Source organism: Rhipicephalus microplus, chromosome X, assembly GCF_043290135.1.
Source record: "Rhipicephalus microplus isolate Deutch F79 chromosome X, USDA_Rmic, whole genome shotgun sequence".
In the NCBI taxonomy this organism is placed as follows: Eukaryota; Metazoa; Arthropoda; class Arachnida; order Ixodida; family Ixodidae; genus Rhipicephalus; species Rhipicephalus microplus.
The window spans coordinates 22,137,586-22,157,005 of NC_134710.1; the positions used below are offsets into that span (position 1 = coordinate 22,137,586).

The 19,420-nt window shown below is 45.5% G+C and overlaps 1 protein-coding gene across 1 annotated transcript in view; it reads left to right on the forward strand.

Annotated features, from left to right (window-relative positions):
* Nucleotides 1-8,458: 8,458 nt before the first annotated feature.
* Nucleotides 8,459-19,420, forward strand: part of LOC119175603 (protein kinase C iota type) — a 51,651-nt gene continuing 40,689 nt past the window's right edge. The window contains exons 1-5 of the mRNA XM_075876303.1: nucleotides 8,459-8,589; nucleotides 10,112-10,526; nucleotides 10,787-10,981; nucleotides 11,099-11,196; nucleotides 18,661-18,797. Coding sequence (XP_075732418.1) covers nucleotides 10,179-10,526; nucleotides 10,787-10,981; nucleotides 11,099-11,196; nucleotides 18,661-18,797 — 778 coding nt within the window. The 5' untranslated portion in view covers nucleotides 8,459-8,589; nucleotides 10,112-10,178. The remainder of the gene's footprint in view (nucleotides 8,590-10,111; nucleotides 10,527-10,786; nucleotides 10,982-11,098; nucleotides 11,197-18,660; nucleotides 18,798-19,420) is intronic.

Consider the following 19,420-nt stretch of genomic DNA (forward strand, 5'->3'; position numbering starts at 1 on the left):
GTCTCTCAGCGGCTTCACGTTCTCTAAGTTGAGCATCTTCCGCTCGACGCCGACGTTTACGTTCGGCGTCGCGAGCTCTTCTCCGCGCTGCCTTGTCTTCGGACGACGACTTGGTTGCGGTTCCGCCAACACTTTGGCCGGCGCTGGTCGAAGGGACGTCGATCATTGCGACCTCGGACGTCGACGCGCCGTACAAACCAACCGACGAGCGGCAACTGAGCGAGCGAGCACCGACCTTGAGTATATATACAGCGCGACAGTGCATGCACTGTCAGCTGTCGAATGTTCGAGAAGGGGGAGAAGCGCAACGGCGCATGCGCGCGCGTCAGCTGCCGATGTTCTCGAAGCGCGACGGCGCATGCGCGCGCGTCAGCTGCCGATGTTCTCGAAGCGTGACGGCGCATGCGCGCTATATTATACAGCTAGCGAATGTTCGTGAAGAGGAGAAGCGCACGCGGTGTGTAGAGGAGGAAGGGTGCACAGATGGTGGAGGAGTGAAGCGCGCGCGGTGTGTAGAGGAGGAAGGGATGCACAGATGGTGGAAGAAGGAGGAGGAAGCTTGCGGACGGCGCCGCACTACAAGCCTCGAGTATTAGATGCTCCGCATCTAATAATCATTTACTAACAAGATCTGTATTTTCTAAGACTGTTGCGTTAAATGCATCCAATCAGCAAGATCATCTCTTCAAATAGGCTGTCTTTTACGCTGCGTTGGTTTGGCCTCAACACAAGACTCCTAGACTTTCGATACGGCTGGCCATCCCCCCAAAAAAAAAAAAAAATCAGGGGAGCTGCTCCGTCCTTGGTATAACCTAACAAAGCGCCAGGTCGTGCAATGACGCAAACTACATCATCCCAAACCCCTTCTTCAGAGTTTTTCGGGAATAGAGAGCGCCGAGGTACCAACATTGCTCATCCCCGGCCACAGTCATACATATGGTGTAGACTTGAAAGCACTACAACACAGGCAACACAAACATCCTTGAGTCGTGGGAGTTTCTCCTGCGTGCCTGCTAGCCAGAAGACCGATGGCGACTCATCCAGCGCGCAATGGAGGCTGCGGTATCCTATGAGATACCCACCGACTTCCTCTAAGACAGCGCAACTATAGTGTTTGTATGTGACCTCTCGTTTTGGGTGCGATAAAGAGTTCACCGCCTGCTCCGTGCTTAAAGAGACTGTCATCGACAGACGCCGGCACTCCGAAACTCTGCCGTCAGCGGCGTCGGGCGCTTTACTGCATGGGCAATTCTGCGTTTGTGGGGAACCCTTCGGTGGGGTTGAAAACTGGGCTTAGTTGAGGACTGGTCATTATACCGAATGTTGAAGTAGCGCACTTCTGATGAGAACAAAGCGGACAAGAAAAACATGGCGCTTCACCACTCCTCACTAATGAGCTGCGAAGGCTATAGCTTTGTAACGTCTGCAGTGCGTTTTTCAATTTCTCCACATAGTAAGTGTCCCTGTTTCGCGCCTAAAAATCAATTTACCGGGACCGAAGGAATCCCGTGAAAATAGTTACGGTCAACTACATCTCTCATATCTCGACATCTTTTTTTCTTTGCGTACAGTAAAAGAAGTGTGCTTAAGTACACTTTTTTTACTGTTGCCACTAGAAATAGGAAGCTATTAGAAATTTATACTAGAAAGAGCAAGCTCTTGAAGCGGAACTCCGGTGCATTTTAGACAATGTTGAAGTAATCCCGTCTTGAAATAGAATAAAATGACCTATAATAGCTAGGGTGGTTCATTTTACTGATAGACTCGTCAGTAATTTTAAACAGGTAAAAAGGCAATGAGTCATAACCGAAAGAGAAACAGGCAGCTGCTCCTGGCTGGGTATACGATGACGTCATGACACGCCACCATGGCTGGACAGGGTGCAAACGCAGCACAGGTGCATCTTCTATTTCGCGAAAAACAAGTTGGTGATGTCATCCGACGTGAAATCAAGCTGTGCACGCTCGACTGAACTTACCGGTGAAGAGTTCAATGAATACTCCGGCAACTAGCTGAGCGCGGAAGCATCGCCTTTTGATGTCGATTGGCCGGCGCGTGAAGCATTTGACGTGCCCCGAAACGATCTGCTCGCCCCTCCGCAGTGGTCCAGTGGCTAAGGTACTTGGCTGCTGACCCGCAGGTCGTGGGCTCGAATCCCGGCTGCGGTGGCTGCATTTTTTATGGAGGCGAAAATGCAATATGCTAGTGTGCTCAGATTTGGGTGCACGTGAAAGAACCCCAGGTGGTCTAAATTTCTGGCGCCTTCCACTTCGGCGTCTCTCATAATCGTATGGTGAATTTGAAACCTTAAACCCCCCATATCAATCAATCGAATTGATCTGCCAGTTGCTCAGTATTGTGCATGCTTAGTGTAAGACACGATGTCAACAATGACAAACACGATGTACAGCAGACAAAACTGTGCTGTTTTCGTGTCGTCATCAACTCGTATAGAAGGAAGTGCGTGCTGCATCCGTCTGCTGGGCGAGGTGGGGTAGAAAGACTAGACACGTACATAACATACATAGGGTGGCCTGCATTTGCAAACGTGATTCCGGAATCGACTACCAATATTATTATGCAGTTTCAAAAACTATAAATCACTCACGGCTTTAACAAAAGAGCTTTTTAACCAAAGAGAACGAAAGAAAGCATATGGTGGCAGTTCTGTCAGAATATATATATATATATATATATATATATATATATATATATATATATATATATATATATATATATATATATATATATATATATATATATATATATATATATACATATTTCCAGAGCTCCCTTTTAAGCACAGTTTTGGTGAGCCTATGTCTTCTATTACAGTGCGGCAGCGAGCAGAAACATATTTACCAAATCTTTCCAAACTTCGCATCTTTTGTTCTTCGGTTCTCGGGGGGGGGGGGGGGGGGTAGCAGCTATTTGCGACTGATTAATATATCGACCACAAAAGAGTATGGATAGGTAGTTACACCTTGAACAGGTTTATCGTTGCGTAAAAAATTCAAATTATTCTGAATGAAAATAACAATTAAAAGGAAAAGAACGAGTCAGATGTGCAAACTAACATTCGATGTTCAGTAAAAACTACGAGGTTAACTGGTAGTTTGAAAGGACGTTTTCTCAATGCATTTCCCTTGTCGACTTGCACTTGCAAGCGGTAGAAAAAAATCAGGTATTGAATAAAAAAAGAACCACAACAACAGAGAAAATGTCACACCAAGTCCTGAGCATGCCTTATGAACGACAAGTGGTGATTTCAATTTCAATTCAGATGCTAAAATCTAAGCAATCATATTGCCGCAAAAAAGAATTTTGAGAATATTGGTGCTGCACCGTAGCAAGTGCTTCAGAACCGGCTAAATACGGTCATTGTCACAAGTATCTGACCGCTCGTCGTTCGTTAGGGGCTCCAAAATGAGGTCTGCAACCATGTGGTGGTGCTTCGAGAACGATAAAAGCACTGTTTGTTTTGACAACTAATCAACGTCTGGATAATATTGAGCAACAGCATTTAGGCCACACAGCGTCGAATGCGGGAGACCTCCTCGATTGATTGCTCTAATACCAGGAGTTTAACGTCCCAAAACCACGATATGATTATGAGAGACACTGTAATGAAGGGCTTCGGAAACTTCAACTATGTGGCGTTATTTAGCATCACTAACATTGCACAGTGAACAAGCCTCTAACATTTAGCCTTCATCAAAATGGGACCGCCGAGATCAAACCTGCGACTTTCGGGTCCGTAGCCTAGTACTATAACTACTGCTTCACGGCGGACGATCCATTGCTCTCATGAGGCAACAGTGCTTCTGTGAAACACAAACCGAAATTTTTTTTTATCGCTGTCATTGTTTCTCTGCATTTCTCACAGCTGAGTTTATTCAGGACAGCGTGGACAGCCTGCCCCGCCACATGTACGAATACCTGGATAATGTCTTTTATCTTATGCAGTGTTCCTTGAGTGATAACTATGTTGCATCCAACACGTGAATACTTGGCTTCCTTCTGAATGTCATGCCATTGCTCGTCTTCATCAGTGGCATTGTTAAAAGTGGTGACCATCGTACTTCTAATCACACTGGGAAATGTAAGGAAGAAAAAAATTCTGCTGGACGATTCGCCCTGGAGTACTGCGGAATGAGCCCCGTCGTGGTGGTCTAGTGGCTAAGGTACTCGGCTGCTGACCAGCAGGTCGCGCGATCGAATCCCGTCTGCGGCGGCTGCGTTTCCGATGGAGGCGGAAATGTTGTAGGCCCATGTTTTCAGATTTGGGTGCACGTTAAAGAACCCCCAGGTGGTTGAAATTTCCGGAGCCCTCCACTACGGCGTCTCTCATAATCATATGGTGGTTTTGGGACGATAAACCACACATATCAAAGCAATACTGCGGAATGAAGCTGTCACGTGAAATCGCGCGCAGCCGTGTTTTGCGCAGCTCCGCGGCTTGGCAAAATCGGAAAACGTGCTCCTTAACCTTCGAGTCGTAATTGCCATGGCACTGAGGGCGCAGAACTTGTTCGGTATGACAGATTTGGTGCAGCATACATGGTGCAGCACACTATGTTCTCATGGTTTCGGAAAAACGGTGCTCGGCACTGAAGCTATTTACATACCACGTGTCGTGTGCCAGCGAGAAACAAACTGACGGGCCTGTGGCCTGCCGCTCTACTTGTCCTCCGTCATTAAATATTGTGCATTTTTTTGTATTACAACATTTTCTCGCCAGATGCCGATATTCCCTTCAAACCTATATAACTGTCATGTGCTTATACAGCTTTCTTTCGCCATTTGTTTTTCTTTATCCAAAGTAATGCTGCCAATTTTTGAACGATTACTTGTTTCACTTGTGAAGTTGTATCTATCCACGTTCGATGTGTTCTTTTGCCCGGTGCACCAGGGACGTCAACAATCCGAAATCGGAGAGTATTGAAGGTATGTTTCGTACACTTTGTGCGTTTTGCCACATGGAGTTTTGCGAAGCTTAAACAGCTACGGTAGCGGGGCAGTGACGTCATGGGTGGGCGAAGCTGGTCGAGGATGATTAACCGTCTTACCTTCTCATTTGTCCTCTCCACTACGATTGATGATTGATTTCTGGGGTTTAATGTCCCAAAACCACCATACGAGAAACGCTGTAGTGGAGGGCTCCAGAAATTTCGACCACCTGGGGTTCTTTAACGGGCACCCAAATCTGAGCACACAGGCCTGTACACCATTTTTGCCTCAATCGGAAATGCAGCCGCCGCAGCCGGGATTCGATCCCGCGACCTGCGAGTCAGAAGCCGAGTACCTTAGCCACTAGACCACCGTGGCGGGGCCCCCTACACTACGGCCTTCCCCATATTGTGGTTTGGGATATTAAGAAACAGCTCAGATATTACGAAACTGCTCCTATGTTGAAAATCGCGAACCTAAGACAGCTGCGTCGGTAGCCGTTTTTAGCCCTTACGGCTGAAGAACTAATTTTTCTTTCGGAGGATAGTCATCTTGGTTAGAAAAAAATTTGCACCAATGACACAGTGGGGCTTGAACCCGAGTCCGCTGAGTGCCAGCCTATTATTTTATTATTGAGTTACGCAGGTGCTTGTAACTTCTTGTCAAACTTGCCTTAGGCAGGCATTACCTAGCACCAATGACACGATGGGGCTCTAACCCGGGTCCGCGGGGTGCCAGCCCAGTATTCTACCACTGAGCTACTCCGGTTTTTTTTCTTTATTACCGGTTTTGCACAAGGTACACACATCAATATAAGTCACTGTAAACAGTAACATACAAACAGAAGTGATGACAAAACAGTTGCCGAACTATTAGTGATTACAGTGCTAAAATTCCTTCAGGTTCACCAGAGGTTCGACCCTGGAGAGCCATTACGAAACAAAATCTTGTTTGAGTATATCAATGTACAGAGCAATGCTTTCGCGGAAAAGCATACGGGCCAGACGCTTGTCAGGGTCACAGTAGTAACCGGCCATTCTTGCCCGCCATAGACAATGGAGGCCAAACAGCATTATAAGACCAAAAGGCAGTCCTTTCTCTTTTTCTACTGTCAAAAACCTGATACCCAGTGAATGTAAGGGAAGTTCTTTTTTTAGAGTTCTCTGTAAAACATCTCAGAAGTAAACCCCTTCCCAACAATGCAGAAAAACGTGATCTATTGGCTCCGGCTTTCGGCAGATCAAACAGTTCGAACCCCATGGCATATAAACTCCTCTATCTTCTAAAAAAGTCTTATCCGGTAATGTTCCGGAGTGTAACTTAAAGAAAAAGCTTTTTGCACTAGGCTGAATTTGCATTTTCTTAACACGCTTAAGAACATCATTGCCTTCTACCCGCTATTAATTAACATATACATAGGAACTGGAAAAATCATGTCGCATTTGTCTTTATGCAATTTCTTTCGCCCGACCGAAAAAAGGTATTCATTGGAAAACCGAACTGACAAGAACCGGACACTGTCCGCAACTTCCTTAAAGAAACCTCGCATAGCTCCCGGCGTGCTTGCGGTGCTACACCACTGAGCTAGTCCGGTGTTTGTGACTTGTTGTCAAACTTGCCTTAGGCAGGCTTGATGCCAGGAAAGCAATCGCGTTAATGCGACCCATAAAGCGTTTTACAACAGTGAAAGAACAACCAGTCATCGCACAATGCGGTTAGCGTAACGAGTGGCCCGTCCAATGCTCCAACCCATTACAAAAGCTTGTTCTTGTTTCCGTATTAACGGATGCTGATGACCTCTGATGAATGGCGCTAACCCACAAAGGGGGATGGGCCAATAACCGGGTGGCAGGATAATTAAATGAAACTAAAATGAAAATGAAGCCAATCTGAAAAAGTAGCTTAAAATAATACTACCAAAAAACAAAAATGTTTGCTGAGCAAGCGGTCAAACCATCTTTTGTTTTTGAAAGACATAACTACGAATTATAAACTAAAGATCTGAAAAGGTAGGGGTTCACTAGCATGGTAATCTTTTAGTTGCGTTGATGTAATCAAACACAGCGGAGCATACATCCCTGTGGCAGTAACCAAATGAAGTTCCGCCAAGTGATAAAATTACTGGTAGATTTACTTGTATTCCTAGCTTTTGTAATGGGGCTACTAAAATTTTTTTCACTGATAAGAATAACGATGACAGAATAAAAAGAAATGTTCAACTGTTTCAATTTCGTTGCACCAAATGCATAGCGGTGACGCCTTGAGCCGAGCTTTATTAAGGTAATAATTTAGTTGTAAAACTGCACAGCGCAATCTGGTATAAGTGAACTCTTACTGGCGAGATACACACCACTGTTTATTCCAGCAATAGCTCAAATGCTCGAAATCTTTGAATTTATCCAAATTACCTTTTCCCCATTGCAGGCAAGCATTTCGGAACCTTAGCGCGGTTACGTAAGCCGTATCTGGCAAAACTGGGATGGTGGGCCCACCCAGGGATACTGCTGCTAAAGCGTCCGCCATTTCGTTCAAATATAATCCGCGGTGGCCTCGTACCAATAGCAAGTGCAGTTTTTTTACATTTTTCGGTACTAAATGCCGAAACGTATTCATCAGCTCTGAATTTACTGCTGCAGAAAGTGCATTACAAACTGATAATGAATCTGTAATGATAACTGCTAATGATTCGCTTGAGGGTAATTTGCGTAGGGCAAGAACAATGGCCAATAATTCTGCAATGAATACCGGGGTATAATCTGGGAGTCGAATCGAAAAGGACCAGTCCAAAGAAGGAGAGAAGATGCCAACCCCAGCCTTTTCTTTTGACACAGATGCTGTGGCGCATACCCGCTTCAGCCATAATTCTTCGTCGTCGTCAGCCACTGCATGGACAATTGGCACAAAATTCCTAGCAAGTGTTTAGCGGATACCACGCTTCTCAGAAGAATGACGAAAAATAGCATAACGAATGCCGGCGGGTACCAAGAAAGTGTGCTTGCAGTAGTTGCCCAATGGGTGTTTTGAAAAGGCTCTGAAAGGCCGCTCTTCTAGCTTTCCCTGTGACTTGCTGCGCCTACCGCGCAGGCCTGGCGTTTTTGTTGTTCCTTAACTTTTTCGCATTTGCTGTGTATTTTCGCACAGTATACGAACAGGAAAACTTGAATTCTTAGTCAGCCCCTGTGCCTCGTGTTCAGTATGTTGCCTTTTGATAACTACCAAGAGGCACAAAGGGTCTGTATGGTCTAACGGAAGAAACAATGGGCCAACGAGACGAACACAAGAAGTGACATGGACCAACTACTTGTGTTCCTCTCATTGGCGCCTTATTTCTTACGTTAAACATGCACCGACTAGCCCAACAAAAAGTTCTTGTCTGTAGAACGGACCATCATAGCTCGTTTCGTGCACAATATTGGTGACGAAGAAGAAGAGGTGCCGCTCAGCGAAGGTGGCTATGTCGGCCTTGGCCACCTGGTGGTCTTACGTCCAGTCGCGGGCTGCACGTGCCCTCGCTCTAAGAGCGGGTGACCACCATCGAAGCAACTGCCACATCGGGGCTCCGCAGCCAGCCCTGTCGCTGTCGTGAGGCTCCGGTCCCGCTGCCTCTTCCTATGAGCTAAATCCGAATCGGACGCGAAGGTGAGCGCGTCGACGAAATCGCGGCGCCCGACCGCGATCAGCGCTTGTTCTTGAAAGTCTTCGCTGTGGTCGAAATGGTCTTAGGGAAAAGAACGCGGGGGCTTTCGAGGTTACCTGGTCTATTTTTTTCTCGTGCAGGATTGTTTATTAGCTTGGTTCGCAATATGCTTCTGTGTAGCCTGCAATCTCGAGCCGCAGCACTCGTGGTGAAACTAACTGACTTGAGCGAGGAATTTCCGGTGTCGTGAGATGTGACGGGCTAGTCTTGTAGCTACTCCGAACTTCCGGTTGCGCTTCTCGCTAGATGAGCCACTGTGCCACTTACGCTACTTGCAGCCATAGAATAGCGGTAAATCGCTCGTGGAAGCCACTTACGGTGAAGTGTAGTGACCAGCGCTTACCCGGCATCTTCTCTTGCGGCAGAGGCTGTCACCTATTGCTGCGACCGAGATGAACGATATTTTGTGTGAAGCCACGACAGATTTCACTACACACTTTTTTTACCGAGGCCATACTTTTATACCTAAGGCCCGCGGCAAATCGTATTTTGAAGCATGGTTCACTGTGAATGATTTACTCACTAACCGGGAGTGGTATGGGCTGCTGGTATTTTGCTTGTTATACCATCGACAAAGGAGAAAACGTAAGGGATAGCCATCGACACGTGACCCATTCATGTGGGATAATGTGTCCAACATTGACCGGGCAGTCTTTACTGCACAAACTAATGGCATGAAAGATATAGCACTTCTTTCGTCGTCTTTGTAATATATCAGCGCATGGAATAGACCAAAGAATGCGTCGACAGCACACAGATCTGCCCACATATTCGGCTCGTGTTTTGCACCAAACATGAAGAAGATGCTTCTGTCACCGTCGATGCCAAGCATTGCATCGTCTGTAATTTTCTTTTTCGTAATCGCCTCGCGACATGTCGATGAATGAGCATTTCAAAACCCGCTCGAAGAGAGGTCATCGCGACGTGGTGTCGGGGTGATTCGTGTAAGAACAAGGCACCACAGGTTTATTTACTAATGATGAAAAAATTGTTGCTCCACATGGATTACTTGAACAAACTAGCACGAGAAATGGCGTTGTTTGATAATGATTAGAGATGCAGTAATAATAATTATTGATGAGTTTAAAGTTCCAAAACCACGATATATGATTATGTGAGACGCCGCATAGTCGAGGGCTTAACAACTTAGACCCCCTGGATTCTTCAATGTGCACCTAAACCTGAGTACACAAGCTTCAAGCATTCTAGTCTCCAACATATAATAAATAATAAAAATATATGCTGTTCAAGGCTTTCAACAAGTTCCCTTCCCCCCCCCCCCAAAAAAAAAAAAATTCTGCCTACGGGGCTGCCTGCTACCATCACACGAAGGTGTTATAAGTTATCTTGCAGAGACAAAAATTGAAAAGTGCTACGGATAAAACTACCACACCAATGCGAGGCGCGCTCGCAAGTCTTGCGGGCATAGAACTGTTGTAACGTTTTGTATATGGCGTGCTGCAGGTAAAATTAGACAACGCCGCCTGTTCGGACAGCTGGGTTACAGCGACGAGGGGTTACTGGCCACCTTATGGCCTCTCGGAACGTGGCCTACAAAGAACTTGTGCAGGGTCGCAGGAAGTCCTCTGAAGCGATGAGTCCTTTGCCACCCGACGCCGGTCTTGCTGACCCTGAGGAGCAGCAGCCCGGCTGCTCCAAAGTGGCCAAGATTAAGAAGAGGAAAAGGCGGCCGCAGGACGACGATGATCACGAGCAGGGTGGCGCGGAGGCTGAGCCCAAGGCGATGAGGGCCAAGTCTCGCTCGCATGACTCCAAGGCAGAACTCAAGAAGAAAGACCTTGACCAGCAGAAACAGGGTGCTGACGGTGCCGATAAGAAGGCTGAGTCGATGAGCGACCAGGCAGGCACCAGCGCAGCGGTACGTTAAACAGAGTAATTCCATAAAACCACAACCTGGAATCGTCTGTAGTTTGCTGAGCTCAACGCTCTCGCTTTTCCAGTTTTCCCGAATTCAAACTGATGAGGATTATGCATTGAGCGAAACCCCGACGGGTTTATCCACTTCGCCTTTAGATTCTGTAAGTACTCGGCAACTACAGACGATCCAGTGAGTGGTAGTGAGGTGGCACTTGCGCTTCTGGTGGTGGGCTGCCACAAACATCCATCTTTCGCTCCCAGAATGCGTCCAAGAAAGTGGTCACTGACATTTGGATCAACCCCAAGGAAACGGTCAGCTGGAACCTCGATTCCCTTGTCACGCTCAACGTGCTTGGTAGGGGCAGTTTCGGCATAGTCTACTTGGTGCGCCACCGCGTCAACAGGCAGCTGGCAGCGCTCAAGTACATTCGAAAGAAGAACCAGAACCCAGAAAAGGTGAACCCTTTGCGGTATATGGAAGATCACTGTGCTCGACAACCATCGCCAGAGTGACGCTCTATAACGTTTGCCCAAGCAGCCTGTAACTTATTTTCACTTTCATGTCCTTCACAGGAAAGAAAGCGGGTCGAAGTAGAAAAATCTGTCTGGGAGGCCGTCACGGACCACCCTTACGTGGTCACATTTCGGGCCTACTTCGAGACAGCTAAAGGGTAAGCCGATACGACTCTAGACGATGACACATCACCCGAGGCAGGAACTATTGCAAGGCCGTGTTGTAAGGCCCCTCTTTAGCCTAAAAAAGCGTTAAAAGTAGTACTTCTTTCTTTGCCAACAGCAAGAAAATGCTCCCTAGGAACAGTAGGTGAGACAATTGCCCCCTTTCGTGCTTCGAAATTTTCGAGAGACTGCGCAAGAGTAAGGGACAAATATCTTGTGAAGTGGGTACTGTAGTCGCAAAACAACGTGGCTTGCTGGTGTTGCTTGCATTTGTAGCGCCGCATTGTTGCTTTATTTTTTTGGTAAATAACGCAATGTACTTAGGCTATGACGGAAAATTAGGCCATAATGTTTATCATAGAACAAGCAAAAAATAAACAATTTGGCAAGTAAAAAACGAACCCGGCCACAAGCTAAAAACGCTATTGCAATGAACACCCCAGAAAAATTGGCTATTTTAGGAAACCACCCTATACTACAACACAAAACAAATGACTATCATCGTGAGGATCGGATTGGTAAGCTAGCAAAAAAAAAAGCAAGTTCCCGAGGAAGACGTGATTGATTTGGTGAAGTCGTTATTATATTTATTATAGTCGGTTACAAACGGGCAATAAATGTATGCGCTCAGGCGCAACAGGCTTCCCCGTGCCGCTCGAAGCGACTGAAGTGCATTCAGTCGCTTCGATGTCGTCCAGCGCCTCTAACGATATTTCTGTGTGAGTTTCTTTTTTGTAGACACGTGTCGCTAGTGTCGCTAGCCTTTTCTTGAAAGCTTCAGGTTACCGATGAATGTCGGCAAAGCATCCGCCTTTACTGCACAGCCAAACGTTAATATTTTTAAGTAGCGACGTTCATCTTAATTCGTAATATGCCTTGTGTTTACAATAGCACATAAAACGTGCCCATGGTTAAACCCGAAACAACCTAACACAGCAACGATTGATAGCAGACGTGTCGCAGTACACGCGGTGGAGCTTTTATTTATTCCTATGTTGTAAACTACAGTACTGAAGGTGCATTCCGCTGCATTCTGAAAGTTTAGGCTTTTGGAGAGCCACAACGGCCACGTTACGGAAAACCACCTGCAGGCATTCATTACGTCACGCTCACGTGGTGGCATTAAAGTTTTGATGCTAAATACGAAGAAAAAAAAACAAACGAATCACTATTATTCGTTCTGTAACCGCCACAGTCCCAACCTGTGTATCGTTTACACATTAATAATAATAATAATAATAATAATAATAATAATAATAATAATAATAATAATAATAATAATAATAATAATAATAATAAAACATTCCTTTTCTACAGCGTGAGCTTCCACTGCGCGTATTCTAGAACGTGAGGCTCCTTACAAATACACTTTTTGCTAGGCGTGTTTGTGACTGTGACCATTGTTTGACTTAAATATGTTACAAAGCAGCTGTCAAGTCGCATAGGGGGTCAATCGAAGCAGTCAGGATACGCAAGGTTATGTAAATATAATATATATAATAGTTTCACCAGTTGAATGCCAAGTTTTTTCTTTGCAGGATACCGCACATTGGCTTCACGTGCACGTTATATCATGCATTGCGTATACATGACCCCAAATGGAAAAGAAGCTGTAGCATTGCGGTTTATCGCCTACCTTACCGGTATGCTTTCATGATTAAGTCAGTGAAAAAAGTTCAAAAAGTCAGGCTCATTTAGTTCATATAATGTCACGAAGATAATGACATGGTGGGAAATATAACAATTTTCTTTCACCGCAAGGTAGACACTACAAACTCGCACTTCCCGGCAGTTTTATATAAATGCAAATGGACAGCCGGCAGGCTGCGCATTAAGTTACGTGGCTTCCTTCGTGAACGAGAAGCGTTACAAATATTCGAACCAAAAATACAAAAAAGTAAAATCATGCCAATGCACGGAAAGTGCGAGAGTGAAGATTTCTCGTCCGAGTTCGCTGCATCGGATTTATTTAGGTCACTGGCGGTCGTTTATTATGCGTTGTAACAAGAGTGCACCCTCGGCTGCTCGTGTTTCGGCTCAGTCGCGTAATGCCCGCTACTATTGGGGAACATACAAGTCCTGTTCGCGGCCTCTGGGCATTGCGTAACCAGCGGATTCCATGGTGCGCCTAACACCAGGACGATACTAAACTCTGCCATTGCGATATAGATAAGATCTTACCTGCTCACTTGAATGTGGTGGCTATGTGTACTTTTCTGAGTCTCGCTATTTCGTCAGGACACCGGTGCTGGCTGGAGGCACGCGGGCCTTACTCTCGTGCTGAAAGAATATTCTTTAACAAAATGTTTCTTACTCTAAAAGATAACAGTTCAATGATAACGGTTACCTTAATTTCTATGAAGGCTCAAATAGGTGGCATCACGGTGCCAGCTTTTTTTTTTTTTTGCGGTCGTGGAATTTTGATCGCTCGTATTTTTTTAGCAGAGTTACTAATAATTTCAGAAACACGGGGAAGCGTTCACAGCTGCTGGTTAGTATACTTAGTCAGCCTTTTATTGCACTCAGTGACAAATGGGCTGTGGTTATCCTGCAACGAACCCTCCCCCATCCATTTCTATATTTCTCCAGCGTAGTTACTATTTAACATGCAACGTGCTTAGTGAGTATAATGTTATCGTTTCTTTCGTAGTCCTGCCTCCAGATTTTTTTATGTATACATACGCACTAGACTTGAAGATGAGTGCTTGCGCTACGGACTTTAATGAGACCCCGGAAACTCAGTGGTAGTTTCAGTTTCAGGGAACTTGTGCACTCGTAGCGGTTGCCGGGCATAGAATTGGTTGAACGAAGTTAGGTGAACGTGGATGTTCGTAGCTTAATAAAATAATTGTGGCACAACTTTGACAAGGAAAGAAAAGGAGGAGACAGGATAGGGCTCCAGTTATCAGAGTTACTAATAATTTCAGAAACCCCAGTTCTTTCCTTGTCGGAGTTGCGCCACAAATATTTTATTAAGCTGTGCATTTACAACTCGCCAAAGAAGCAGCACCCTTGTGGATGTTCGGATTTGTTGTATTTCACCAGTTTTTACTCATAAAGAAAATTGAATCAACTGTAAAGAAGTCATCGTTTGTTCATTTGTCATTTGTTTTCATTAAATTACGATTTGATTTTTGAATCGACGAAAGCGCGGGAAGACTTGTGTTTAGCACTTAATTGCATCCACCTCCCTTGCCACTTGCTCAGCGATATCGTATGTTGGATGACTCACTGTTGTCTCGCTCGGTTGGCGTGCCAAGCATGAATGCGGCAAAGATAAGGGATTTGATTTAGCGTGCAGTGAGCGGAAGCCGCAGTAGGCCAGGTGAATCAGGTCAACCATGCACTAGAGGAAGTTGGCTAAATCGGGGCTTCATGTTTTGCGCGACTATACAGTGTGTTAACCTCGGTATCTATAGATCGGCGAACGTTTTCGAGGTTTCCTAGTAGCAACGAGTGAGCACAAGTGTTCGGACCCATTCTTTGATCAAGTATTGATTTTGCATGCGTACATGAGTAAACCCAGTTCTGTGCAAGCCTGACTAGACTGGCAGAAGTGCAGTGTCACTAGAATAATTGGTCAAGATTGCGGCGAAGTTGCTGTCGGCAAGATGCGTTTGATGAAATGCTTCGATTCGTGTTAGCTCGGCTGAATAATTTTTTATTCTTTTGATTTTGGCATGTATACATAGTTGAAAGGATATCAAGTAATTATAGACTCCTCCCTGTTCATAAAATTCATGTAGCCATGGTTTGAGTTTTTACTTCTAATGCTCTCAGTCAAATACATGTAAGGGACTAAATAGTTCTAAAAGTTATTGCAGCTAATGTCAATGGAGCCAACGTTTTGACAAGGAAACTTTTCTTCGTCAGGGCAACGCTTTGGCCCTGACGAGGACAAGCTAACTTGCCGAAACACTCTTTCTAGACAAGTTCTCTTCAAAAGCATCTGATCACTTCAAGCCTCATCGTGCCTCTGAACTGCAGTCTCGTTTGGTACTGAAGTTCTGTAAGAAAACCATGTGCGCCGTCATAACAGACGTGACTGGGTCAAACACGACGCGTCTTACCCGTGATTGTTCAAAATTTTTGCATTGGTTTGGATATTCTGGTTTCAATGTTTGCTCATTATGTCCATTCGTCAGTTGTAAATTAACCCTTTGAGACGCCATGTACACAATTGTGTACACCAATTGTGTACACTCGTTTTTGCAATTTGCATAAAGTAGAGGCTAAAAAAGAGCAAGATATATCGTACTTTGGATGCATTGAAGCTCCTGCATACTAAATCTGTCAGTTAATTTCATTGTGCAGTGTACTGATACATATGATCACTTTCCTGAAGGCCCTACTACGTTTGACGAATCGTGCAAGGTGCCGCTTCCTGCAAGCAATGTGAAAAACAGAATTTTTCTTAGCTCAATATGGACACAACCAAAAATGAATTTTCAATATAACAACCTGAGATTTTATTCTGGGTATGCTAAAAATAAGCATAAATATCTTCTGGGTGTAGAGCTATCTAATTACAACCTAACTAGGATGAACTACTATAACACGCAAAAATCAAAGAATTATTGAATTTTTCGTGTAGCTTTGAAATATTGAGTGCCTTGAGGAAACATTGTAGTGATTAGACACATTTACAGACAGTTCTGCAATGGTAGCGTCTGAAAGGGTTAAAGATGGTTTTACAGATTGACACTTTCCCACTAGGTGCATGTCTGTTTTTTTTTTCATATGAAACGTAAACTGAAAAGCTTATTTTATTTGTGCTGATCGAGTTTAGTCCGAGAAACCAGTCAGCTTCACCTTCGCCACTTCAGAACACACGAAGAAAAAATTACAATATGGTTAACAACAAAATTTTACTCATGGCCGCATCGCCCAAGCAGCCAGCGGACCTGAAAGAAGGCACGAGGTCATTCCGCTTGAATGCGAAGTAGGCAAGGAGAGCTTCCGCGGCAACCTCCTCCTCTAAATTTTTTGTTCTTGTCCTTATTTGGTGACCTTACCAGTAACGTCAGGAAAAAATTTCTCTTCGTGATTTGTTTCCAATAGGGTACCCGGCAGCCACCAGTGGTAAAAGCGGTGCTGCTGCTGTGTATTGGCATGCGAGAGCAAATTCTGATTTAATTGCTTAGATGCACTTGACTGCGGCACAAAACACATGTTGCCCAAAAGGGGAGGTGGAAGGGAAGAAAGTGCAGCGCCGAATTACCAACTATTGAATGACAGTCTAAGAAACGTGCAGAAAAAAAGAAGGCATTTTCGTGCATGCGTAAATAGCCAACATCACATGATGTGCGCCGACATAGTCAAGACAAGATATTGTCGAGAAAGTGCGTTTCTGTCGAATAATAAGTTACAGATGTGTCCCTGCAGCATTAGGACCCTTTATTTTTGTATAAAAATGCTTCCAACAACTTTCTGGCAGTGTGATTGCATTGCTGCTTTTGCCGAAAATCAACCATCTGAAAGCGTTACAATGCACGGGAAGACGCGCATAATCTCTTGCGTATATAATACTGGCATGCTCTCTGAGTTTATCGCAATACTATAATTGTTGGGGTTTAACGTACCAAAACCATCATTAAATTATGAGAGATGCCGTAGTGGAGGGCTTCGGAAATTTCGACCACCTGGGGTTGTTTAACGTGCACCTATATCTGTGCACACGGGCTTCAAACATTTTCGCCTCCATTGAAAATGTGGTCGCCGCGTCCAGGATTCGATCCCACAACGTGCGGGTCAGCAGCCGCATGCCTTAGCCACTAGACCACCTGAGTCTAACATTTCTGAGTCTATCATTAATGAAACGTCCTGTTTGTCCGATATAGGACTTGCCACAGCTTAGGGGTATCTCACCGACCAACCCTCGTTCTCAGCGCCTAAAAGGTTTTTTTTTTGCTGCTTTTGGCAGCCCTTCGGCTCATCGCATGTGATACATGGGTACGATTGAGTAAACTTGTTGGGAGGTAAAAAAAAAAAAAAGGGGGACCGGGATTTCGTAACAGGTAGTCGCCTTCATGAGATTATGGCTAACACGCTGCACATAAGGGACAACCTCCAGCTTGACCCTCTCTTTTTCCATCACGTGCGCCTTTGCACTGGCTTTCAACTTCTACCATGGTATTCCGCCACGGATCTTAAGACAGACTGAGGGAATCAGTTTTGATTGATTGATTGATTGATTTGTGGGGTTTAACGTCCCAAAACCACCATATGATTATGAGAGACGCCGTAGTGGAGGACTCCGGAAATTTTGACCACCTGGGGTTCTTTAACGTGCACCCAAATCTGAGCACACGGGCTTACGACATTTCCACCTCCATCGGAAATGCAGCCGCCGCAGCCGGGATTTGAACCCACGACCTGCGGGTCAGCAGCCGAGTACCTTAGCCACTAGACCACCGCGGCGGGGCAGGGAATCAGTTTTGGAGAGTTTTTAAAGGTGGTAGCAAAAAAGTAGCCTACATAACATGCTCACATGATCTGCGCAAGGCCAGCCCCAAGCAAAGCAGAGTGATTGCATGCCTAACAGTGTGCTGAGTCGTACTGCAACAGCCCTGCCACGGTAGTCTAGTGGTGAAGGTATTCGACTGCTGATTCGCAGGCCGCGGGATCCAATTCCTGCTGCGGTGGCTGCATTCTCGATGGAGGCGAAAATGCTGTAGGCCTGTGCGCACAGATTTGGGTGCACTTTAAAGAACCCCAGGTGGTCGAAATTTCCGAATCCCTACACTACGGCGTCTCTCATAATCATATGATGCTTTTGGGACGTTAAACCACACATATCAATCAATCGTACTGTAACAACTCTTTCTTGCTTCTTGGGAGATTAGCACAGCGAACGGGTAATATATGAGGTCTCCTAAGCTGCGGCAACTCCTACATCGACAAACAAGGCGTTGAGCTAATGATATATAGACTGAGGGAGCATGCAAATAGAACATGTAAGAGACAATCTTCCCGCGCATTGTAACGCCCGGCATGCTTTGCGCTAGCGCCGATTCTCGGCAAAAGCAGCAAACAAACTGCTAGAGAGTGACTGGAAGCATTCTTAAAAAAAGTTTTTTTTGTGTGTGTCAGCGACACAGAAATGCGCTTTCTCGATAATACATTCTCTTGACTATGTCGCTGCACGTCATGCGTTGGCCGTTCACGCATGCGCTGAAATGCCTTCTTTTTTTTTACTGTGCGGTTCTCAGGCTGTCATTTAACAGTTGATAATTCCGGCGCCTCAGTTCATTCTCTTCTGCCTCTCCTTTTCCACAACAAGTATTTAGCGCCACAGTCAAGTGCACCTAAGCAATGTAAGCTCCAACTCACCCAGAAAGAAGTCCTTGACGACGTTCACGGCTAAAAAAAAGCGAGTTCATGCGTATAGCGTGTGGCGGTGCTTTCGTGCTTCGCGTCGGTGCACGCTGTTCTTATTGAGAGGTTGGCTATCGCAGCTGGTGCTTCGTGATGGAATACCTACCCGAGGGTTCTATCCGCGACCTGGTGCGCAAGAAGGGCCCCTTCAAGGAGGAGACGGCGCGCCTGCTCTCGGCTCAGGTTGCTCTGGCCATCCAGCACGTGCACGAGAAAGGCAAGCACCCTTCCCTAGACTGCCCTTTATAGCTAGTATCCTGTAGGTGCACTCCTGTGCCGTATCCCCTTTTGGTGCGTGAAGCGCACCCAAAAAGTCGCCAGGCAGCGAATTAAAAACCATTCTACAGTTGGCTGACCGCGGGTGGCCAGTGCTACTTACTTCTTCATGTTTCGTTGCAGTGGAGCCACATTAAGCTCGGGATATGAAAATACACTGGTGCCTATACAAGATTCATATCAGCGCGCGATTTAGAACTACACTAACATCTACACAAACAAGCGCTGCAATGACCGCAGAAGTTTTATTGCATTACGAAATAGCTTCGATCTGTCTGGACCAGAAAAAAAAAACTGCACCACATTAAGGCTTTAGCTTGCGTGGTGGAGGAGCATAAAGACAAACATTCCGTGTAATTAGCAAATTACACCCGCGAAAACCGGCAAAGGTGCGAAATGTTCATGAAAGGCAGCAATTGTAATCCGTCCACTTGTTCGCAGCACGAAGCTACGAATTAAAACCAACGCAGATTTCTGAGAAAGATACCTTCTCTATCTGACGAAAAATTTGGTTCGGGCATGTTATGAACGTTTTCCAGGCCAGTGGCTCTGCCAAAGGAGCTG